The sequence below is a fragment of the Erithacus rubecula genome (genome assembly GCF_903797595.1).
Source record: "Erithacus rubecula genome assembly, chromosome: 2".
NCBI classification, from domain to species: domain Eukaryota; kingdom Metazoa; phylum Chordata; class Aves; order Passeriformes; family Muscicapidae; genus Erithacus; species Erithacus rubecula.
In genome coordinates, this window is record NC_136685.1 from 87,253,916 (window position 1) to 87,280,114 (window position 26,199).

General features: G+C 35.7%; 1 protein-coding gene across 7 annotated transcripts in view; it reads right to left on the reverse strand.

Annotated features, from left to right (window-relative positions):
* UBR2 (ubiquitin protein ligase E3 component n-recognin 2) overlaps window positions 1–26,199 on the reverse strand; it is a 53,886-nt gene that overhangs the window by 17,560 nt on the left and 10,127 nt on the right. For 2 of the 7 annotated variants that reach the window (XM_079298180.1, XM_079298181.1), the window contains 23 exons: window positions 24,681–24,808; window positions 24,292–24,430; window positions 22,559–22,621; window positions 21,204–21,324; window positions 18,590–18,697; window positions 17,016–17,104; window positions 16,078–16,176; window positions 13,792–13,955; window positions 13,601–13,700; window positions 12,950–13,078; window positions 12,022–12,205; window positions 10,917–10,978; window positions 10,043–10,153; window positions 7,777–7,842; window positions 6,363–6,485; window positions 5,958–6,021; window positions 5,556–5,680; window positions 4,431–4,483; window positions 4,074–4,176; window positions 3,489–3,537; window positions 2,905–3,059; window positions 888–990; window positions 85–194 (listed from right to left, as the gene is read on the reverse strand). In XM_079298180.1, coding sequence (XP_079154306.1) covers window positions 85–194; window positions 888–990; window positions 2,905–3,059; window positions 3,489–3,537; window positions 4,074–4,176; window positions 4,431–4,483; window positions 5,556–5,680; window positions 5,958–6,021; window positions 6,363–6,485; window positions 7,777–7,842; window positions 10,043–10,153; window positions 10,917–10,978; window positions 12,022–12,205; window positions 12,950–13,078; window positions 13,601–13,700; window positions 13,792–13,955; window positions 16,078–16,176; window positions 17,016–17,104; window positions 18,590–18,697; window positions 21,204–21,324; window positions 22,559–22,621; window positions 24,292–24,430; window positions 24,681–24,808 — 2,448 coding nt within the window. Of the gene's footprint in view, window positions 1–84; window positions 195–887; window positions 991–2,904; window positions 3,060–3,488; window positions 3,538–4,073; window positions 4,177–4,430; window positions 4,484–5,555; window positions 5,681–5,957; window positions 6,022–6,362; window positions 6,486–7,776; window positions 7,843–10,042; window positions 10,154–10,916; window positions 10,979–12,021; window positions 12,206–12,949; window positions 13,079–13,600; window positions 13,701–13,791; window positions 13,956–16,077; window positions 16,177–16,250; window positions 16,350–17,015; window positions 17,105–18,589; window positions 18,698–21,203; window positions 21,325–22,558; window positions 22,622–24,291; window positions 24,431–24,680; window positions 24,809–26,199 lie in introns of those variants that run through there. The other 5 variants (XM_079298177.1, XM_079298178.1, XM_079298179.1 and 2 more) reach the window with 5 other exon arrangements.

The following is a 26,199-nucleotide window of genomic DNA, read 5'->3' on the forward strand; positions in this document are numbered from 1 at the left end:
ATAAGGAAATCATCCCAATGTAATTAGGAAAGTTAAAAAAATCTTATTTCCATGATTTTCAGTGGTAATATAAAATATATTTACCTTCAATATCCATCTGATCATGTCCTTGTGCACTTCCAGATGAGGTGCATTTTGCAGTGTTTCTAGCATAGCTAATATGCTGGGGGTGTTATTGGGTGCTTCTCCTGGTTCTGAGAGAAAAATTACAATGAGAACTGATTACACTATTACTGGCAAATTAATCACTCACTAACATGAAAAACAAGAAACCCCAATGCTTGTTCAGCAACTGAAGAATTCCTTCAACAAACAGGCACAATATGCAAATTTTAATTCCCCCCATTGCAAACCTTTTCATGAGTAACTTTTAAATCCTGAAAAGTTTTGCTCACTAACTATATTTTCTTACAAAAGAAAAGCACTGTATGTGCTCCCTGGATGTTCTCATCTTGGGAACCTCCAATATTTTATTTTCCACTACTTTAAAAGGAACTTTAATGTGTTAGCAAGACTAGAGGCATTTTTCAGACATTACAAAGGAGAGTCAAGATTAAAAGACTATTTAAGAATGCAACTATGATTTTTGCAAATTGCATCTGATTGTGTACAGCAATCTTTATTGAGATGTTACTTAAAGATATTACGAATCAGATCTAGAGGGAATTATTCAATTTCTGTATTTCTCTTCTAGAAAATGCCTTTAGTATTGTACCATCATAGCATCTACACATGTAGATCAAGTTGATCTATCATCAACTTGATAACATTTTGATGGAGAAGCAAATACACTTTTCTGGTAAATACAGTTTCAGAATAATAAAATATGAGATCCTGGCATTTTCAGTTAATACAAATTTGCTATATGTTTGAAAAGAAAGGCATACTTGATATTTTCTGAGTGAAGGTAAATGTTACAACATTCTCCTCACTGAGATTCTCCAGATGTTGTTTTTCTTCTTGTAGTGCCATTCCAATCAAATGCAAAACCTAAGGAAAAATTACAGATTTTAGTTCTTTTCTTACGTAATTCATATAATCTTGTTATAGTTTGAGTAATTCATTAAGAAACAGGAAAGCCAAATAATACAATTATATATTACAAATATATTTGAAGTTATTCCGACATACAGAATTCCAAAGCCACATTACACAGGAGCAACAGTGTTTGGTTTGAAACTTTGCCACATAAAATCCACATTGAATACTTGCCTCTTTCTGTTTGCTGTCCTGACTACTGAGTGAGAAGTCAGTACTTCTTATCTTTCTCCCTACCCCCTGCATGTTACTATTGCAGTCTCTGGACAGAAGAAGTATGAAGTATATTTTAAGTCTGTTTCACACACAAAGTTTAGCAACAAAAAATTAAAATTTTTAAGTTAGATTTGTTCTCCCTAGAAACACATTTTAAAATAACATCAATTTTTAGGTCAGTGAAGAGCTGTAATCTCCTTCAACTTAAAGAAATGTAATTACCCTATTTAGCACTATGATAGTCTGAATGGCATTTTGCAGTTGAGACACTTTGCTTTTGGTAGTGAACTCTATCATGCTGCATCAGTCATTTTGCAGCCTTATACAAATTTGGCAGGATGCTCCAGACACAAAGGTTTACTGATGCCTGGAATCAACACTGACACCATGTAAGGAAAGGATAATCATCTGAAAATCTTTAACAGAACTGGAATGCAACAGACCGAGTATCTACAGAAAAAGTGACTGATGAGGGTCTTGACTTTTTAAAATTTGTTTTAATTAACAACAATTAATTTCTACTCAGTGCATCACATTTATTTAACAAGCTATCTCACTAGATATAGGCCACCTTTTTGCAAATGTCTCATATCCACCTCTGCAAGTGCTTCCAAGAACAAAAGTGGTTGACCTGGGAAAGATGCAGTACAACTGCATGGCCCCATCACATAGAAATGCCACAATTTTCTGAGCAAGTGACAGGTGTCTAATAAATTTCACTGTTTTGAGAATGGCTGAAGACATTTTAATTCAGTCAAAAAACCCAAAAACCCAACCAAATTATTTTATTCAAAGTCAGTCCAAAATCTAGCATTCTTACATTACCTAAATATAACTACATTGTTGTGATTTATAATACCAATATATCATTCCATTTTCAACTTTTTCTCTGTTATACAGAACTGCTTATGCTGATTTAAACTTATCTGTAAAAGGTAAAATATTCTCAATAAGACTGGATGTCAAAAAACCAATACTCAGTTTCAAAACTGGGGTTTCCTTGCAAAATGTTATTTTAAAATCCATCAATATTTTTAAAAAGTTTGGAGTTGAATCCTAAACCAACAACCCTGTCCAATGTAAACAGATTCTGGATGGCAGTTCACCACTCACATCTGCACACTCCAGAAAATGACCATTGTGACACCAAAATCTACAATAACCCTCTAGGTTTCTAAAGATCATTATAAATTGCAAGGAACAAACAGCTCAGTTAAGTTTTCCAAAGTGGATACATTTTCAAGTTAAAAAATTCTTTTGTGCACTTTCATGGTTTTTTTCTAAAGTGATTTAGCCTAAACTGAAAATAAGAAATGAATCAGTATCTGCTTAATATGCAACAACTCGGATTAATGGGCTCTCTACCACAATTAATATTATTGCCACTGATTCAAGCTGAATTCTTCCCTCTCGTGTATCCCATTAGAAATTTACCTGTGTCTTCCATTCACTTTTATAAATAAATTACATCCAGAGGCAGAGAGGTTTCCCTAGTTTTGCATATCTGGAAATACCACCTATTTCTCACTCACAGTATTCTGGATATTTCAGACACCAAGTAAACAACTCAAATCTATAAAACCATGTTAAAATGTTCTAATGAGCATTCCTCCAGTAGCATAAGCATTAGTTTAAATAAAAAGCCCATACCCTTTGCAGCATGGACTCTGACCAGGCATAGCCGTTGTGCTCCACCGCCCACTGCAGTATAGTTCCCATAATGCACAGCATGACATCAGACTGCAGGATATTCACCAGGCTGGCAAAAAGTGGGCAGAAAGGAGGAAGAGCTGGTGGTGGAAGTGCTGAAAGGGAAATTGGTGTGTTTGACATTTCTTCAAAACTTGCACCACCCATTTAAAATGTCTGATTTAACTGCTCAACCCAAGGCAGGGGTTGGAACCAGATGACCTTTATGCTTTCTTCCAACCAAAAAACTTCTGTGATCCTAAGGCAGAACAAAGCTGCTTGATAAACAGCATTACCAATACAGGCTGCAATATCCAATGTGGCTTGTGTGTAACAAAAAAGCCAAAGGAATAAGCTCTTCAGAAGGCTGGTTCCATGACAAATCAGATTCCTGACTCTAGCCAGGGAGGCGTAAGGGAAATTGCTTCATTTCTAACCAACTTCTACTCTAGCCCTGGAACAGGTTCTGTTAGTCTGAACATCAGGGCAATACACAGCTTGGTATGTGACTCCCTCTTTTCCCATCTCCTCTCCAAAACAAATACCTGTATCTTCTCTGTTCTGTCTTCTCAGCTTTCTCTGTGCTTCCTCTGCCTGAAATAGAAGAACAATGCCAGCATTACTCAAAATCTATACTAATAATAAAACTAATTAAAAAGCATTCATGCTTTACTACATTGTTACTGGTTTTTCCCAGCCTTAAATAAACATGAAAGCTTTCATGTCTTTTCAGTTTGTCTTACATTCTACTTGTAAAGTAGGGCATGCAACTTCAAAATTAATCTTTCCTCTTGAGCAAGCCTGGATTCTTTTCTTAGCATAAAACTGCAAGGCAAGTTTGAGCTAAAATGGCAATTTCCATAAAGGTAAGGGAAAATACAGATTGTTTTTATGTAAAATAAGATGCAAGGGAACCCACAGACAAGCTCTTCGAATGCCCACTGATTTCAACAGCTCTGTATAGGGCACAAGATCCAGTGGCACAGAAATCACTGCAAAAACTTGGGCAAACATTTTCAAATATCCAGCTGGTAATACTTCTTCACAGAAGCAAGCTTTGGAAAAGGGCAAACGAACAAAGAAAAAAAAAAGGCACAAAATAAACACCAGGAAGTTAAACTACCAGTTACCTTTGATTGCTCTGCCCTTGAAAAGTGATAGAAATACAGATTGAAGTTCTTGGCACATTCTGGTTTCAATTCATACAGCCCTCTGCCTGTTAATCCAGGTTTTCTATTAAAAAACCAAAGCAAAACACTTTATGTCAACTAGTTCTTAACATCTGAGAATAAATAGTTAACTAGAACAACTAACAAACACTGCCTAACAGGCATTCTAGAAATGAAGTAACAGTATTAAGAATTTTGCACATGATTAAAGCCATGGGAAATCACCATGACTCAGCCCTCTTTCTTTCATTCTCTCATTTTCACTAATTTAAACATTCCATTTCTAAAGCTGAATCATTAGAATAAAGGGAAACATACTTGAAACATGCCACTTCTTCAATCACACTTTCCATCCCTGTCTCTCTGTTCTCCTACATGGAGTGAAAAAGTAAGACAGTGTGTTACTGGAGTTCTTGGTACAAACACATTCTAATGCCATACAATACTAGAATAAGCATGCAAAATGAATGTAATACAAAGTCATCTGTCCTCAAGAGAACACTAAACCACATTAACATGAAATGACACTTGGGAATACCATCTCTGCAAAAGGTTCTTTGAAAAAGTCATGCCATTCTAAGTGCTTCATTTGTACTGCTTTTCCCTGTCATAATGAACTCACATGTAACAGTAGCAGAACTAAGTTAGCTGACTCAGCACATTTTTACAATACACAGCCAGAATTTCTGGTTTCTAGGCCTTCAAATTGAAATAAATATTAGAAAGCTAAAAAGACCATTTACTGAAAAATGCTGAAACAACTACAAAAGGCAGCATGAAAATATCTAGAATATCTAGAAAAAAAGAAAAATATTTCATAACTCACCATAAAAATTATTACCAGTACACTAAAACATTGACTTTGGAATTTTGACTGCCTTCAGAAAGAGTTTTTAAAAGATTGCTTCAATCTTGTTTCAAAAAATATCAAAAGGAGAAAGGAAAGCAAGCTCTGCTGTCCTACGGAAGTACTTATAATAGAATTCAGATAAATGGTTCTCTGTTCATGTAAATGAAGCATTTATGTTACACAAGTCACAATACAGTGTCTGATTCCATGTCTCTTCACTTATTGTCAGGTTTTAAAATATAACAGCTTACATTTCTGGATAGTTCTAACAACCCACTTCCATACATCTAATTCAGGGTGTACCAGCAGCCTGCAGAGATTGCTGGCCAGATGGCCTGATTAGAAACAGTATTAAAAGAGAAAGGAGCAGAAGAGGCTTTCAGGTTCCTGCCTCTTTCATATGTTGTTCCTTCCTTGCCTCTTTCCTACCCTTGCCACGAGAACTATTAACCTGTACCCGTGCTAACCTTGCTCTGAGTACAATCATGCTCTCACTCCACATTAAGTGACATGAACTCACATAAGACAATTTTTTCCAGCAATCAGCCTTATAAAGTGGAAGTTGTTTCCCTCATCCACAGCCAGTTACTTACATCTTCAGGCAGTGCCTTTACCAATTCACTGTGAGCCATTGGCCTGATGCTCAGCTGATGGATGATCTCTCGCTTGATTTCATCTGTTGCGTTCACCTGTCCTATTCCAGGGCTGAACCTTTCACCTGTAGACATGAAATATACTTTTTCTTTTTGGATTTGAAACTTTTTTTTTATCTTTTTCTCTAAATTAAAGGCTGGAAAATAAGGTGAAATCTTGTGTTCACCCGCCAGTGTTCCAAAATTCATAGCATTGATCTAAGCTAGTTTCAAGGCTTTTCTCCTAGGAAAGAAGTCAGAGGAAGTTCACAACAAAACTGAACTTGAGATAGCAATAAAAAATAGCCCAGACCATTAAAAAGCCTAAATTTTAAAAACTAATTAAATATATTCTGAACTTACCAACAATCATTATAATGAGGTATAGCATCTCTTCTATAAGAGTGTTATTTTGTTGAACAACATCCTGAAGTAAAACAAGAAAAAAAAATTACATTCCTCAATAATTATTTCATATGATGAAAACACTTTTTCAGTGATTCAAAAGATTGCATATTTTCATCTTTAGTACTTCCAAACTGAGCTATGCTGAAATACAGTCAAAGGTGCAAAAATTATGCAATATTTTCTGACATTTACCAGTTTGACAGGTAAAAACATTTATGCATACTTCAAACTGGCCAAATGAAATTAAAACAGGATAGGCTTTGCTTTTTTATCAAGAAACAGCTGTGTCAGTATAACAGCATCTGATACACTTGGAAAATCAAAACTGAAGATTTTCTATTGCAGTAGTACATAAAATACCTTGTTAGTATTTTCTGTGCTAAATCTTTTGCCATAGTCTGGAGAACTAAATATCTGATAAAGTTCAAAGCGACTCAGCATTATCATCAGGAAGTGATTTGGATCCATCATAGACACACCTGTCTATTAAAGAAAAAAAACAGATTATAAAGAGAACACAGATTGGGTCTTATCAAAGCATGTTTGTACAGTTATCTAAGATGTTCACAGTACATTCTTCATAAAATTAATTCCTCTCTCAATCCTATGAATGAAGATTTAATATTAAAGTTTACTCTCTTAGGACACCAAAAACAGAAATGTAAGCCCATTTGACAAGCAGAATACTATGCTTTATCAAGAATTTCTGATGCCCTTTTAAGGGCATCATGCAAAATATTCAGGGTTACTCCCTCTATCTTAAGCAGTCTAAACAAACTTCAGTAAAAGACTTTTGTTTGGTTGTTTTTATCTCTAAAATTTTGTGCCTGCTGGCTTATCTTCTAGCAGTACTTAGTATATACCACTGAATATTTTAGAAACAAATTCCAATCCTCTAAAGAAAGGCTGAAGATTGTAGAACACAGCTTCCAAAACCTTCTTGGAAAGAAAAATACTAAAGTTTCAATGCAGAACAAACACTGACTTTCAGAAATTTTTGTATCTGAAAACTACTGGCTGAAGTTTTTTCTGTTTATTAAACAAGGTATCTAAGTTTACCAATTACAAATATTTGTTATTAGTTTACTATAGCTAATGGGACCATCTTTAAAACAGAGCAAATTTCCAAGAAAGCTACAGAATATCTACCCAAATGGGCAGCTCACAATGATCATTACATTTCAATGACAATCAAGCCTCAGGGAATTATGTCTGAAAGCAGAAATAACTTGGGGTCTGTTTATCCTATTGGGTATTGCTAACTCTAGTTAAGATTTGAGGGACTTCCTGAGAAAATATTTTGCTGTCCAAGTGAACTATGCACCCCAAGCTGCAAGTTTTAGATTATATTTCTCTCAGTGTAGAAGCATTGCATCTGTTATAGAGCTAAACAGACTGCTGCATTTGCAAAATCTGTTCAGAAGGGGAAAAACAAAGAAATTAACACACAAACTGAATGCATTCCTGACAATGTGCAGATTCATGCAACTGCCAGTACAGCACTACCCATTAGTTAAAATATTCTTGAAGATGTGTTATATATACTGTAACCAGAAAAATCTGCACTTTTCAAATTGTAGTTAAAAAATGAGTATTACAACAATAGTTATCAATAGTTATTTCCTTTTAAAATTATTCCACAGCTATGTAGATAAAATAAGAAAACTGAAGTCCTTCCACAAAAAAATACATTTTTTTTCATCAAAAAGGTTCTGATAAAGATAAAAATAAACACAAAGACATCCTGAAAATACTTTAAAAAATGCATGGTTACCTGAAGCATTACTATGTCCTTGTCAAACATCTCCCTCCTGCATTTCACATTATGATAGTAATAAATCTGAAAAAAACCACCCAAAATACCACATCACAATCATTAACAACAAAAAAAATTTCATCTAAAATTATTTTACTTCTGTAAAATACAAACTTTGCTATACTGGGTTCATAAACAAAAAATGAATCTGTTGTTTGAAAAAAATTATACAAATATATCTGCATGCAAAAAGCTTTTTTATAAGGCACAAGATAATCATAGTTGCTGGCTGGGTTGTAGTGATACAATGTCTGAATTGCTTAAACTTACAAGCAAAAATCTTTTTGAGCTCTTAGCTTATGTTTTAATGTATTTGTTTAGCAATTAACTGTTTGAAATTCACAGGAGACAAAGCCCGTGCTGTTGGAGAAATGTTTTTAATCCACTCCATGAATTGCTCTTTAATCATTTGAGATACAATCTTTCAGGAATTGCCAGTGTCAGCAAAATGTTAATATTGTGACAGAATTATATTTAACCCAAACCATCCCAGGAAGGAACTCAAGAGGACTGAGCTAGGCAGTAGCAACACCACAACCACTGCATGACACTGAAAGGTGGGAAAGTTTGACTCAACCCCCCCCCCCAAAAAAAAAAAAAAAAAATTGGGCTGACAATTTTCTGCCTAGGCCTGGAAACAACATGCTAAAGTCTCCTCTAGACACATACCATTTCCACCAGGATTACATGGAGACAGCTAGGCATGCCTTCCCTTTCTTCTCCATCCTAACAATCCACACATATAAATGCCTACTTCTATTATTTGGGAAATATCCAAAAGGAGCTGGTTGAACGTGAGCTCTCCCCTTATGCAAAGTAAAGAGAAAGGACTTGCAGACTGTGGGAGTTATGTTATCTCAGCTAAACCAAACTCTTAACTTCAAGATCCTGACCAGGATCTTGGGGAAACCAAAGGGAACCAGGGGAGATTAACAGAGACTTATTTCACTGCCAGAAGCTATGCTGAAATTCCAGATTTGATGTGTGTCTACAGCACTATGGGCACTGCTATAATTGTACATAACTAGAGCTCTTTTTGTTGTAGTAATAACAAAGACACCACCTTATGAAGATCCTTCAAGAGTCAAGAATATAATATATTTGAGCAGTTTAATTCAGATTCCTAATAAATATACATTGCAATTATCTAAAGGAGATGAGAAGCTGATGGCAGTGAAGGAATTTTTTTCCAAATAAATCAAGTTAACACCACACAAAATTAAACCTTATTCCTGTTGTAATCTAAGTCTTGCTGAGAAAATCACTTGAGACACTCACCCTGGTGGGTGGTACTGACACCACAGTATGCATTTTATAGCTGTTATGCTTGAAACACCTAATTTATATAAACACTGAGAACTGAAGTTTAGAAATGAAAGTCTCCAGAAATATTAAAAGCCAAGAAACACTTAGTTCTACACTGCTTCTAATTGCTTCTGCGGGGTCTTCAGATTTCAATTACTTTACAAATCTAAACAGCCATAATACCATAATGCTACATATTTTTATATCTGAGACACTTTTATGTGGAGGTGATGAATGCAATACCACAGATGCACAGATCTAATTCTGCACTTCCAGGACAATATACAGTAAAAAAGCTAGGAGTCATTAACTGCATTAACTAAAACTCTAGACACCAAGCACTAAGTTCAGTGGTTACTGTAGCAGTCCTGATGTAAAAAAGGAACTTCTGACTAAAAAAAAAATCAAGGATCAGTTTAAAAGCAAAAATACTCAAATGATGCCAGTACTGATAAAAACACCTACTCACACTACCTTCCATAAGAGTGACTTAAGTAAAATTTCAAATCAATACAGAAAAAAAAGGTTTTGAGGTCTGAAAGACCAAGAGCTCCCTCTGTACTCAGCACTGGTGAGGTCCCACCTCAAGTGCTGTCTCCAGTTGAGGCTCTTAACTTTAAGAAATACATTGAGCCAGGCAACCAGTAACAGGACAAGAGAACACAACTTCAGGTTGTGCCAGGGGAGACTCAGGTTGGACATTGGGAAGAATTTCTTCATGGTTGTTAAAAATTGTAATGGATTGCCCAGGGAGGTGGTGGAGTCACCACCCCTGGAGGTGTTCAAGAAGTGACTGGACATGACCCTTCAGGCTGTGGTCTAGCTAACAAGGTGGTGTTTGGCCAAGGGTTGGACTCCATCTCAGAGGTCTTGTTCAACCTAATTGATTCTGTGATTCTATGAAACTGCAGTCACTTACCTGATTAACAAGAGAGAAGCCATTTCTTCTCCACATCCCTGCATGCACTTGGGCACATAGGACTAGGCATCGTAGAGGATGTTCTATTAACATGGGTGGGCTAAGTTCACTCTGCATCAAGAAAATGAAATATTTTTAAGTATACAGAGAAAATAAAAGAAAATGGGATTGAAATGAAGGAAAATTATATTTGTGATCATTAAAATATTTGGTCACTACAAAAGACAAGCAACACAAAAGTTAGATGAGCCTATTCACAATATTTCAAATTGTTGTTAATCACCCTTACATTCTGTCTGCTCCACACAGCTACTGCATGAGGGCTTTAGTTTATTCCTAAAGACAGAAGCTTTCATAATTCAAAACATCAACACAGCAATTTAACAACATTGTAATCTCATTTCTTTCATTCAAAGTTAAGTACTCCTTCCTTCCAAAGACACTGAGACTTCTTCTTTCAGTTAGGTTTTATCCTCTTTTATTTTACCTTTTTTGACTACCCCTTAAAAATAGCATATAAATAATAATAAGAAGAAAGCAAGAAACAGCTGGGGAAGAAAATTAGAACCCAGTCCAAGGCGAAGGAATTAGATCCTGCCTGGGACTCCTAAAAGCAGTTTCTACTACAAAAAAGGGGTTATGCAACCTGAGTCTTAGTTACTTTACAGAGCAATACTGACTGCCTGTGCTCCAGCCGTGAATATCTAGATATTAATCTTTTAAGAGGTAGTTTTATGGACTAAAGATATTCTCTCTGAGTAGAATTCACAGTACAAAGGCCCTTTGTTTCATTTAATAGTATCCTACATTTACATAACCAATTTCTTGTTCAGCATTAATTATATTTAATGAAATACAACATTTAATTACATACCAGGGGTAGCAGCTCTGGAAACTTATATGCCACTTCAGTTTTACTCAGCAAAACATGCAAGCCTACATAAAGACATGAAAAAAACATACAGAATATTACATGCAATATTTTATGCTATTAAAACAGGACAAAAAACAGTCATGTAATTTAATCTCAGACCATTTTCTGGACACAGATACAGGTCTGCAAATTTATCAACTTGGAGCTACACAGCTATTTCCTGCAGAAACACATTACAAAGAATACATTTTAAGAGAACTGAAGTTTTCCCACTGTATCTGTATAAACCTTTCAGTACAACTGAGATTTTTTGCCTTTTTTTTTTTTTTTTTTTAACTCTGTCATGTCCCCACAGTGAATGCAAAGAGTCCTTGGTCTGTCAGGACAAAACAATCCACAGCAGATGCCTCATCTTTTTTATCAGTCTTTGGGGGGGTTTATAAAATACCTCAGGAACTAGATTAAGGCCCCTACAATACACATTAAGATTTTCTGGTTTGCTTTCTTTTGAAGCTATAAGGACTTTGCTCAAAGATACAAATATTCAAAGCTATTTGACACTGAGGTGCATGGCACTTTACCTAAGAATTATCTTTTTCACTTCATTATTTGTGAATTTATTTTTATCACGTTCTTTCTGATTCTGTAAACTAAAATTCACAAAGCTTTTTTCAACACAACTGCTGAACAAGATAGGCACAATATAAAGAGAAAGGCATAGCTCAATTTTCTAGTGACACATCTGTTTGATAAATTTGTTCTCTAACAGAATGTTGATTAGTCTATTCAATCTGACAGCTAAACATATTCCAAAACAGTCAACCACAGTCCATATTTTGTCACAGTTCTTTTGCATCACTTCAGTGGCAAAAGCAGCAGTAGCTGCCTATAATACAAATCCAAAGGCATGAAACAATTTCACCCAGCCTGAATGATAACTTCTCTGGTGCTTGAGAATATCTGGTCTAGAAGCTACCAAACAGCTAAAAATGGCCAAAATCGATCCTATTCAGGCCTTATGCTTGTGTCTTCATGTACACATAAACACAAATCACATTTATAGAACCATTTTTCATTTCCTGGAATATTTTCCAACTGTTCATACCTGCAAGTAAACGAGAAACTGGGAGATGAATGCTAACTTTTTCCTGAGAAACACAGTATCTGATGGTCTCAACTGAATGTCCACACATGCTGAGGACAATAGGCTGCTCTCCATCAGTAAACCCACTATGACACTGCATCAACACTGTCAGGCATTTCTTGTAAGCTTCAATCAGTACTTTTTCCTAAAAGAAAGATTGCAGTTTACAGAGATTATGAAACAACCACAGCTCTGAAAAATAATACAGACAACATAAAAAAGACCCTGAAGGGTTTGCAATTTTTACCTTTAACAACAGACCTGCAAAATTAAGATAAGGAATCCAACAAAAGAGCCAAATTAAGCAGGGCACAAACTGCAAAACTTGCACTGGTATGTCTGATTAGAAAAATACCCACTAGGATATTGTTTGGGTTTGGAGATTTTTTTGTAACTGACATTATGGCAACTTTCTGAGCTAGGCTAGTAAAACCTCCACATTAACTACCAGTAACAGATTAAATCCAGCCTGAATGTTCAGGTATTCCAACATCACTTAATCCACAGCCATTTTTTACCATGGTCAAGTTCTGAAATCCTGAAATTTCAAACACTGCAGATCAGAAACATGATTTGTAATCAGGCAGCATTTTGTAGATCCAGGGCCTACTCCTCCATTCCCTCCTCTCTGAAAATTGATACTGTTGTGATAATGACAATCTTCAGAAGTGTGACAAAATTCTCTGCAGTATGTGTAAAAGGCTTAACCATGTTCTTATGAATTGGTCAGTACAAACCACACTTGTGTTTAAATACAGAGAAGATTTGCATTTGCTCATAGAAGCTGTCTTTGGCTTAAGGTGAAGCTGTGTTTAGGTCAACTTTTGTATGTATTAATATTTAGGTTTTATCCCTCTTCACACAGAAAAACAATTCAGAAGGAACTTACATCTAATGCACACCAGTCCTGCATCATTGAAATAACAAGTGTTAATTTCATCTGCAGTGTAAATGCTGCTTCCCACTCTGGTTCCATTTCAATGTGTTGTCCTACTTGACGAGTTATTGGATCCATACCCTATAAGAAGAATTAGACATTTCAACAATGCATCACTGAAATACATTTACAGCATTAGCAGAGGTGTGAGACAGTGGTTAGCTATCCTTATAAACACATTGTTGCTGCAAACAGGTAAAAAGAACCTTGGGGGAATGAAAGGGAATCAAACCACAAGTGAAGAGGTCTATTTGTGTGTCAGAAACAATTTATTCCTCAATACAAGGAGCAATTCTGCTGACACTTTAGATTAATCAGATTTTGCACAAAAAATTAATTGTCTTGTCTGTCTCTACAAGTGCAAAATAAGCCCCAAACTACACTTCTCATTTTGAACAGCTCTTCCTTTTCATTGTCCTTTACAACAAAACTTTAAAAAGTGAGGCAAGATGTGATGTTTTAAGAAAATGCCATGGCTCCAAAAGTGATACTGTATTGAAGTTATAAAATGAAGAGTAGATCCAATTTCTTCTATTTTGACATCATAATAGCTAACTTCCTGCTTAAATTTTGCCAAATTTTATAACTCACAGAGTTACATACCTGCATGCATTTCAGTAATTCTAGGAAGGCATCAAAACCCTCCAGGAACTTGCGTCGCAAGTCGTCCGACCACTCCGTGGGCTTACTTATCAACACGTACCTGGGGAGATCAGAAAGATGCAAGTGTTCATTTTTGATTTTTTTTTTTAACTCCTCAGTTTCTCAGATCAGCACACAGTTAGTATACTTACTTGAGATCCAAAATAAGGCTCTGGACACGTCTGAATTTGAAAGCCTGCAGAGCAGTGTAACGTTCAAACTGAAACCTGCCTTGGATGTCACGGTGCCTTAAGTGGTCCATGAAAGTTTTGATGATAGTGGTCATGAGATTCTCTTCTGTTATTAGCATTCGAGCCTATGCCAAAGTACATTGAAATTGGCTGAAATTAACAGACACAGCTAACAAGATTTTAATACTGCACCATTAAGTTTATAAAATACTTTTTTTTAATATCCAAAATAATTACATCAATAATTAGAACAGAACACTGAAAAGCACTGTATTCACAGAATCACAGAAGACAAAAAAAAGGAATCTAGTAAAAAATTATCATAAGCCAGATTTCTTTTTTCACATCCTCTCTGTACAGAAGTCTGTCTATGGTAAGAGTTCTGCTAACCTATACAATTATGGCACAAGACATGTTATTATGTGTCTTATCATTAACCAGCACCTCCCTTTAAGTATGTGTTGTCTCCTCTCAGGTAGTTTGAGCCCTTTAGGGGAGTGACAGCTCTACTGCTTTCTGTTTACAAACTGTCAAGAGCAGAGCCTCTTCTGAACCAGTAAGGAACTGCACACTCAATTTTCACACAGAAATTTAATGAAATAACCTCTAATTTCCCTTAAGGTCTACTGCATATATCCATGTGCTGTATGAAACAAATCAGCCAAGTCTGACAAAGATGGTCTTCGTCACCCAGCCTAACATAGCCCAATTTCACAACAGAGGAGGGGGCACTAAGTTATGGCAGCTCCTACTCATGAACACTTCCACAACTCTCCCATTCTGTTGGTTCTCCAGGTTAAATGGGATGAGCTTTGCAGTTGTTGGATCTGGCTAGTAGACTCAACAAGACAGGCCACTCTCATCTACCACAATGACATTGTGGCTCTTGACTAGATGTTCCAGGTTCTACAGCTGATAATGATAATCCAAAATAGTTCCTAAAATGCTACTGCAGTAGGGGAAAAGAATCTAATGATTAACATTTTCCACCAAAAAAATTATCACCAACAGAGCTGTCCCTCCACCCTCAAACCAAAAAATACCACAGTTCTTCGAGAGCACAAACTCTTAAATTACTAAGATCAGCTTGAAAATGTTACTGGAGGATGGCAGGGTGGTTTAAATTCTTTAACTTATTCATTTAGCTAAGAATGAGTGGTTATAAATATATTAAAAAACAACACCTAGTTCATATGACAGACGCTTATCATAATTACTTTCATGTCATAATTACTTTCATGTGATTGACTTTCATGTTGTCAATCTATTCTATCATTCTGCACAACAGTCAAAATGCATCTGCTTTGGTTTTTTTGCATGCTTTTAAAATAGAACACATATAAAAAGGGCACTGCAATTACTCTGCCCTGGGAAATCTTTGAAATTATATTTTCAAAAAGTATGTATTGATGCACATATTGTACCACTCTGTCTGCCAAAAGGGAAAATACCATAACCAACTGAATAATATTAGTTGGTTAAGCCTAACTGTAAGTCTGAATACTGGCAACATTCTTATTGAAAGCATCAAAATTAAAAGAGGCAATACAATATTGTCCTGAACCATGGGAATAAAATCCTTAGCTCCAAATTTTAATTTGTCTAGTTCATAATACAAGCAAAGACAGACTTAAATGGAGACTGGAACAAAAAAAAAAAAAAAAAAAGTTTCCCAAACAAGCTGGTGAAAGACCAGGAGATTTAGTGAGCTGGGAGAAGGCACAGTGCTTGTAGCACTGAAACAAAAGTTAACTGGAAATCTAAAAGAAAGCAGTCTTGAGACTCAAAGTACCAAACGAAGTAGGGAGTATCATGAGACAATTCTTGCTTGCACTCGTGTTGATTGGAAAATGAACATAAAATGGATCACTTATAAAGCTGCATCAGAACGGTGCTCTGAAACCATGATATGTAAACCATAATATGAATTTCTACAAACAGTAAATGTGGCTCAGTATGATGAGGAATTTAAATGTATCTCTAAATAAATATGAAAGCAACTCTCTAAAAAAAATTAAAAGAAAGATGTAAAAAGAAAAACCAGAAACACCGAGCCCACTCTGGGAAGCCAGACTGAAACTTCCCAGCGTTGAACGCTTTAACTTCTAAACCCATAGCAATGTATGCAAACAGTCTGACTGTTCTGCATTTCCACAATAATGTAAAAGAAATCTGCAGCCTTGATTTATGAACCTTTAGAGGCTTTTAACAAATAAAGATTTCCTTTTTTGGTCTTTTAGTACTTACAAGAGAAGGCACTGTGAAAATCTGTATCGAGAGGTCAGCAATTGAGAACTCTCTGTCGTGGTCATCTTTCATAAAATCACTCTGCAATCGCTCATAGTTCTATTAAGAAGGAGGCAAAAAAAGGCAAGGAGTGCCAACTATCAGTTTTTAAAAGAAAGACAGGCACTACTCACCAGAGTAGGTACAGTGAAGAGTTGGACAGACAGAGCAGCCACCGATACTGCCCGTTCGTGATCATCCTCCATATAATCTCTCTGCAACTGCCGGTAATTCTAAACAACAAGGGGAAATTCACCTCTAATCCACACTGACCTGATTTTTTAACTTAAATGTCTGCTCTGGCAAACTTTAATGCCACGAAAAAGGGAAGAGTAGCTCTAAGGGATTAGTATTATGGGTATTTTGTACAAAGAATATGACAACTTAATCAGCTCACATGTGAGATCTACTCACTCTCATTTTCACAATAAAGGCTAGTATTTTATTTTCTACTCAAGAGTCTGCAGCAAAGTGAGCAGAATTTTGCAGTGGTGATTTAAAGCATTTCAAATACCAGTTACTGCAGAAATACTAATCAGCATAACTGAATTTCAGCACTATTTCTGAGCAGTACTGTAACAGCTTACACCTCAACAATGAACAGCGATTAGCTCTTAAGAAGTGATAGCCTCCATAGCTGATGGTGAAGACAAAAACGTCTGAACTGCTTTAGTTCTGGGGTGTCTGAAAGGCCATTTCCTTCCCAGGAGATGAGATGCCATTATAACTAATATACTGAAGAGTAAAATAAGATTTTCAGCATTTCATTTCAAGTTTTCACTTCCACAAAAAGGGAAAAAAACACGGGTAATAGTTCATTTAAATCACTGTATGCTAACTAGACTCTCTTCACTAGACAGTTTTAGCATTTAATGGCTCTTTGTAAGAAAGATACTTACTCTTGCAAAGCGGATAGCAAAAAGTTTTTTGTATTTCAAATCCATAAGAAGACTGCTCATGAATAACTGGTGATACACATTTCTAGCTCCTGTCAAGAAAAATGAATGAAATATTGCATGTCACTATTTTCTATCAATGCATTATGGAAACATTTAGAAAAGTAAACTTCTACAGAATGAGGCAAATGTGCATTTCAGAGTAAAAGCTGCTTTGATTAAGTCTGTCAGGTGGTAGCAAAGGATGAAGATGAATAATAAGTCAAAATTCTTCAAGAGGCATTATTTATTACTCCTGCATAAGATAATACCATTGAATGGGAATGTATATCATCAAATGTACAGGAAGCCAGCAAAACAAGAACAGAATTCTGTTTCTCCTCACTATAAACAGGGGATTCAGATGGGAAGAGAACACTATTATGAGAAATCTTGGGAACTGCAACAAATTTTCCTAGTTGTGAACATCCCCATAAAATAATCAGCTAAGCTATCTCTGAATTTCTAGTCTGTATGGACCAGCTCCCAAAAAGTATTATCAATACAAATTATATTCATCTCTATGTAGCTTGGAAACAAATGCAAACATACATAATTAATTCTGAAGGTCACTTTTAAGTCAAAAGCCATGACACTATCTCCTTAATGCACAGAACTATGGAATATAAGAAAAAGTAGAGAAATATTGATGTCAAAATACAAAGGCAAAAGTTACTTCTTGCTTACATGAAAGACATTATCCTAACAAAACCCATATTAAAGATGGTGTAATGCTCCTCAAAAGCAGTATCTTTCAGATTACAAAATTTGCAGTGCCAGGACTTAATTCTCAAGATAAAGGTATTAGATAAACAAAACCTAAAATAATAATTTTTTCCATACTACATCCACTTTCCATCTTACTTCTTACTTATTTTACTGGTACTCCAAGAAGTTCCCTAGGCAGACAGATTAAATCATTCCATACCTATTCTTTGTGCTTCTTTTTCTTACACCTGGACTTACATGCCCTTTCAGGAAATTAGACACAGAAACAATGAGGGAATAGAAATTATCTACCTCTCTTTCCACAGAATGACAACTTTTCCAGCTAATTCCATTATATCAAACAGCCTTTCAAAGTTTCAAGAGCTCTAAAACATTCAATTTCATTGAATGTTCTCAGAACACTTAAGAATACTCACAAACACAAGTCAAAGCAGAAAGACTCTATCCCTTAAAAATAGGCATTTTGGTAGATATGAAATGGATGCTGAGATCCTATAAAGCAGACAATTTCTCTATAGTTTACTCAATTTGCATTAACTATCACTATCATTTGCATATTCAAATCAGTTTTAATCTGACACCACTTTGAAAAATTAGACCTAAAACCAACTCCACCTCTAAATGGTCTCTGCATATTCTTGTCTTTAATACACGTGGGAGTGTATCATGAAGGGAGAGACTGTAACAAATTAGGCAAAATTATCCATAATAATGCCACAGTAAAAATGATCAAACATTAGCAGATGCAGTAAAAGGTAAACTTGGGCATAGCATTCTCTAGCATTTTCCAGAACTTTGAGAAAACTCACCTTTCCACAGTTTAGAATCATACAGCATCAGCTTATCTACAAGGGAAGAATTTTCACCATCTGGCCCTTCTTGCAAACCAACCTGGCACAATATTCGGCGAAGGCCATCTTAATGAAGAGAAATGGCACAAGTTAGTTACAGCTCAAACTCAAACATGTGCTATTTTGATGTCCTGAACACAGAAGCCCTCACACTGCCCCCTTTTCCATGACAACTGAATAACAGCACTCATATTCTGCAAATACAAACACAAATATTTCACACCTTGCAAGTTTCACACTAGCCTTATGGAACATAGTGAAAATCACCAAATGCAATGATTTGGTTGAAAGATATCAAATAAAAATGTGCTTCTTTAAAAATGGCTTACTAAAATAAGAAACAGTTATATAGCAGACTAATTTTCTAGGATTTGGTTTTCCTGATTAGACTCCTATGAAAAGGAAAATATAATCTATATATGAAATGACTCATATACTCATGTATCATTTTAAGGCTTCTCTGTGTATTTTTTTTCTAATGGAAAGAAGAAATAACTGTAACTATATGAACATGTAAGTTATATGCTTGCAGACAAGCCTGCATCTGAAACAGAGCACAGCCCAGACATGCTCCTGTTAAGACTGCTCAACCTGGCTTTGCACTGCAGGTAATGCACATTCCCTTGGAACCATGGGCCTTACAGAGCCCTTACCCTGCTTGGCATCTCAGCTCCTTGGGCAGAGAGGGATGTGACTTAGTGCAGTGTACACTGCACCATGTGCTGCATGGTGCAGTAACACACTCTGAGAACACCCACAGCAGTCTGGGGTTATTCCTTTTTGCCTTGCAGAGTTCAGTTCCAACTACTGTTATGAAAGACAACAAATTAATGGAAACTACTGCATTGTTCAGCAATTGCCAAACAGACACCTATTCTGGAGGGAGGGATATTTGCTAGGAATGATGGTCAAACTTCTGACTAATTCCATAGCAAGATTTTTTCCTTTTTTTTTTTTTTTAATTTGTCATTCCTTTGACAGCAATCATCCAACCTAACTCTGACACAAAAGACCCCTCCACTCAGCCTTTGTTCAGGGACATTTCAGTGTAATCACCCAAGCAGTGCAACTCTATTACCCCAGGTTACAAATGAAGGGAAATAGACTGTTTAAAAGACTGAGCAGAATTTAGTTGTTTGGGTGTGTTTGTTAAAAAGCTAAGGGAAACCAACTCTTTCAGAAGTGCATTTCACAAAAGCAGACTCAGAGTACAGCATTGCATCCCAAGACATGGAAGGCAGTTCAAATAAATGAGCACAGTGGCCACAGACAAAATGTTATGTGTACTGTTTACAATCTAACATGGCTTTTGCCTTTCACTCAGCATTTAATAAGCTGAACTCTTCAGAACTTCAGAAACACTACATATACAACTCAAAATTCAATACTTTCTTCTGTAACACAAGACACAATTGACATATGCAAGTTACTTTTTTGCAACTGTCATTTAGTGCTGAAAATTAATGACCGTGGCATCTAGCACAAATGACATAGCACAAGACTGGGCTTAAATGAGAAAGCCAGTGCCTGCCAACATTTTTCACCGAAAGGGAAACTTAATCACAGAAAGAAACTATCTTCATCACTCCTTTCTATTAATACCTGCTGTTTACTAACAACACTGACAAACAGTTGAACAAACTGTTACCATAAGTTTTGTTCCAAAGTTTGATTTACTTCTCTTTAAAACTTAAGATAAACTACTTACATTTCAAAAACAAGAACATGTTATAAAGACCCTGTGCATGAAATCTTGGCTAGTTTTCCAACTATCAGTCTAATAAAACAGTCTCTAAAAAAAATTTGTACTTATGAAGAACATATGTTCAATATGACAGCTGAGTGTGCTTTGCTAATACTTCTTGCTAACATTGCTAATGAAAAAATACAAATTGCAAGGGGGTCTGTATCTACATTTCTCCGTATCAGCAGTTTGTCACTGTGCCTTTTATTTTCCCCTCACACCCTACATTTTCACAATCTTATGATTTACCAGGACAAAGAGGGAACCAAGTCAAAACAAAAGCTGATCATTCCTGTAAAATCTGATACTGTACATCTTGATTCCTTTGAAGAAACCTCTTTCAAAAAGTCTGATTAAGACTTTGTCAGCTTTTATACTTACCAAAACCCTCCACAATTCCTTGCATTTTCTCTGTTCTACTTAGCAAAAAATCTGAAGCAATCACTTTCATCATCATTCATCAAATTACTTCTGAATAATTTTGTTTTATCTAATCAGACAGGTTATTTTCAGCTTACTGCATTCATTTAAAAAGAAGTAGGGACTGAAAAAATAGCTTTTTGGCATACTGCATTTGACAGCAAGTCTCAGCTTCTGTTCAACAGCAGCTAAACAGAAAAGTCTATGTAAGACTGGTAGCACTTTCACATGGAAGTTAGGATTCAGAACAGCACTCCAGTAAGAGAAAATAGAATGAAGTCTGACAAGTTATTAATAGCTTTGCCTTATACATTACATATCTGGAATAAGTAGACAAAATTGCTTCAGAAAATCAGCTCCTCTTGCAAATATTCTCTAACTTATCTCAAAAAGGACAATTTTGCCCACCTGAATATCCAATAACACTGCCAAGCCAAGTTAGGAGCTTCAGACCAAAGCTCTGATGGGCAACAATAGATGAATGCATAACCTGCACCTTCAATGGCTTTGTCTGACGACTGGTATTTCTCTTAAAAAGAAAAGGAAAAAGGAGGCAATGTATATTTTAGTGAGGACTGGCACATACTTCTATATAGAAATGCAGCATTCCTATGATTAATTTTGATAATTTATAATATTAATACACATTACTAACACCTACACAGCAAAACCCAAAAAAGTCTGAACTTTGTTTATCCTGTTAATATTTGAAGGACCTTATTATGCAATATCAGCATATTTAGGTCAATCTATTTTCCACTCTTGGCCTGTTATCAATGCTCACACTGATCTGCTGCATTTTACTGATAAGCAATCCCACGCTCAACCCAAGACAGCTATGCATGTTTGTCCCTCTCAACATGACAGGAAAGTCACACAGCAGTCCATGATGGAAACTGACTGTCCACAGACTATTTTCAAAAATCCAAATTGAATACACAGAGTTTAAACAAAACAGAATTTACCCTCATCTATATGTTAGCAAGCATAGCAGTTAGATATTACACATAAAAGCCACTTGTTCTTTGCCTGCATGGGCAGCAAGTTAAAAATATTGCACAACATTATCTTTAAAAATATGCTAATGGATTCAAAATACCTTAAATAGTCAAAGAACAGTTACTCTAGCTGCAGGATTTGTTTTTCAAAGGTTGCAGTATTATACATAAACTATATATTTCATATGATTCAGTACTGCACTGCAGCAGTTAACAAAAAATTAAAAGAAAACATTTTTATATGGAAGAATCTTGCAATATATAGATATTAATGTATATACATACATAAATGCATAGATTCAAAATGAAAGTATTTGCAGTTTTACACCTGGATTCAATCAGTAATAATTTCCATAACTTGCTGTGAAAGACATAAGCAACTTCACAGTATATGAGAAAAACAATAATAATTTATCTTCACTGATCTGAAGTAGCATGTAATTTTAAAAGGTACATTCAAAGTTCCAGGCCATATCTCTTTTATGAAGGAAAAAAATTGTCTACAAACTTCTTTTTAGAAAATCATTTTGTGTGTCAGGTAGTCCACAGCAGGAAAAAAAATCCAACATAAGATCAACAACAACAAAAACCCCAAAAACCAATATTTGATAGCTCTACTGTACTGTAAATAGTATCTCCAACACTTCGTATCATTAAAATATAATGAGCCATTATGATAACAGTATCATAAACTGGGTAGCAAAGCCTCCTTTTGCTTAAGATGAGGTAAGAAAGCAGATAAGATCCCTTACCACCCTTACTTACCACTATGACTGACTTTGCCTGATCACAGTATTGGAAATCTCCGTATCGAACGGACCTACGGCCCTGCAAATTCAGAAGGATGTAACATCACCACCAGCTCCTAAACAAGTAAAAGCTTCAGATGCATGCTAAGTATTCTGCCTTTCATGCTATTTTCAAGTACTTTTTGAAGTACTTTATATAGTTAGATACTTGCATTTCTCAAATGCACCCTTGTACTTTTTAAAAGATAAAATGGTATCACATATTCAGTTACCTATTACATTAAATTTTCCGTGTATAACATTGCTCTTAAGATGAACAATGAAAAGAACTACACTTTTTTTAATTAAAATACTGGAAACATTAGTACAAAGGCATTATTCATTGGTTTTGATATAACTTAAAGATATTTCAGATATTTCATGGCCTTTTAAAAAGCAGATATTAAAGTTAACTGGTCTTTTAAACACACAATTGGAGCACTTGTTTTATTCCAAAAGGAAGGTTTTCACTCTCTCTCTACTGTCAAACCATACATCAAAAAGGACAGCTGACTGAATTTTTAGTGTATTACAGACAGGAAAACTCACTGGTATTTTAGATCTGATGCCAAATCACTTCTTCAGGCATAACATTCTCATTTCCTTCACATACATGCTCATGTATATATGCATTCATGTATGTATTTAGAAGTAGAAGGGATCAGCAGTAGGGAAAAATCTGAGTGTATCCCACAATACACAGCATGTGCTCAGGTCAGCTCATATTCAGGGATCAGATGTGAATCTTTTGGTTACTTGTATAACAAAACATAGAGCAGTGACAGCACAAAACCAAAATCTAGTTCAGTGCTAAGTAATAAGAAGTGGTTCTATTTCCTGCTCCACTGACCTCTTTGAAGTACTTTAACCACCCAAAATGACATTCCCACTGCCATTTTGGAAAAGATTTTCTCCCCACACCACTCCCCCAAAAGAAGACACAAGTCAATAAGCCAAGTTAAAAAGACTCATTTTTCATGTCAACTGCTTACAGGTTCATTACAAAAATAACAAGCTGCAGTTACCCAATGAAGTATCACTTTATTTAAAAAAACGCACATGAGCCACACTACAGACACAGTTGACAGACTGCTTCTGAAACTGAAATACTAGTTACAATTATATTCAGCATATACTGACTCTGAACCCACTGTTCCCCCTAAAAACTGTGCTAAATGCTTTTACCTCTTCCTGCCACTATAATCTGACAGTTATGAAAAAGAAAAAGAAATTAAATTTAAAAAAGCAACCACGAACCATTAATAGTTCCACAAGTACCAGAACAAAAGCAGTCAGTTTTGGATTTTATCCCTCATACTCAGAGTACTTGGTGTTACTCTGAGAAGCACTTCCTATGTTTGGAGCATATTTAGGGGCTCCTTCAGTGTCAGCTCCCTGGTTCAGTACTGGAAGGGCCAAAGCTGGTACCTGACTTTGACAGAGGAGTGAGAAACACCTTGGTATTTACATTTACAAGACTAACTAAAATAGATTTACATTGAAACATATTCAGTGCCAGGACTAGTTTGGACTGGCCAAATAGTATTTAGGCACTGAGACATACAGTATTAAGGCATTTTAGGGTATGACACACAGGACTCACAGACTCACATTAACCACACACTTTGGGAAAACAGACTAAAGTAAGTACACTCATAAAGCAAACATTAGGTCAAGGTAATTAAAAGTTCTAACAATTAATTCACTTACATCTCTATCTACTGTTGTGGCAAAACCAATGGCTTCCTTCTGTGTGCAGTTGACAGCCTTCTGAAGAGTATAAATAACTTGTTCATAGGTATGGACTTCATCATTAAACAGCATGCAGTAGTAAGTGTCACTCTTCTCACTTCAAAGCAAGGATTGAATTTATTTCATTCAAAGCAAGAATTGTATTTATGTCATTTAAAGCAATGTTAAAAGTAAAAGCAAGAGCAGAGGAAAAAATATGAGAAATATAAATCTACTACAATTATTGTACACAAAACATTTCCGACAATTTTATGAAGGCCAGAAAAGATTCTTAAAATCAGAACTTGCATTTTCAGCTGTGAACATCTGTAAGCTTCTAAAAGGCTGAAGACAAATATAATACTTACATCATTTCTAGTCCAGGCAATTCATTTTCCTTTTCCCATGTTAATATATCTACTGCATATTTAAATGCAATGGCAAAAATATTATAAGCTCTTGCTACCATATCTTCTGGTAAGTGCACAAGAGGATCCTGGAAAGTAAATATAAATAGCAAATTAAAAATGAAACAATATTCAAAACAGACAAATTTGCACCTCTCTTTATCAAAAATGATGTAAGCATCTTTAATGCCTTTCTTTAAATTACTTTTCAGTTGAAAGGAACAGAGTCAACAATCATCCTGCTTTCTCCTTCCAGTTCTACACTGACAGTCACCAAGCTCTAATCTAACATTCAGCACCTGAATTTTAACTTGCCTCTGATCACCCATTTACATTTTCACACATTCTTCCATTTTCACTCTCCTTGTTTTTACTCCTGCACACCTTTTAAGATAGTTCTTTGGAAGAACTTTAACCTCAGCTGTATTAAAATCTGCGTCATCTGCTATGCCTTCAAAACTATAATTTCAAATCCCTGTATCTTTTGTTCCACTTATCAATATTAGTAAACTGCAGAATACAAATGGCCATGCATCTCTTGTCCTGTTTTATATGCAGCATGCATTAAAAGGCATAAGTCTTATCTCTCCAGGCTTATACAACATGCAGCACACTGGCATCATGATTTATGATGCACGTCTCTTATATGCTGTGGTATATAAATAATTAACTGTGAAATGTAAATAGGTGTTTCATAATGATCTGGCCACATCTCAGTCTTGCTCATAGAGAGCTGCTCCCCTTTTGTCTGCAGACTGTGCACCCATTTGTGCCCATTCTGTGCTCTCCATTTGACAACTGCAGCACCCCTTACAAACTTATCCTGCCAGAGCACAATGGAGGCTGCTGCAGTTGTCAAATTGGGAACATGGAGGGGGAGGAAGAGGAGAGCTGCCCCAGTCTGCCAAGTAGAAAGGACTGAGTTTTGGAGCAGCAAATGAGAACCACTGGCTACTCTGAATAAAACAGTGCAGGTACCACTGCCATTTCTCTCCAGTCCATTTCAAAGATGGTGAACAGAAACATTATAAACCTCTTCTCTTAAGGAAGCTGTCTTTTATTACATCAGAATTTTGAGAACAATTAGTTCCTCTTCTACAAAGCTGGAAAGGGAACACTGCATGGCCAGCAGGTCACCTTGACATACACTATACACTGGGTCACTGACCCAATTCATCATTTGATATTTTGATGTATGTGTAATTGTTAGACAATTAAAATATATAACAGTGGCCTAATTTCTGGTCTAGGATTACCTAATACTAAATTCTGTGCTTCACTACAGCTTAGGTTGTATAAAAATGGCCACAATAATCTTTTCTCAAGTCTGCATCATCTAAAGGAGGCTCTTGACAGTCAGCAATTCACCTGTACAAATAAAGTGTATCCCCCTAAACCCCAAGACTCTTTGGGAATTATATTATGTTATACTATGTAAGAACAGATGTGAGTAGCTAGGTCAGAAGCCCAAATAGCGAAC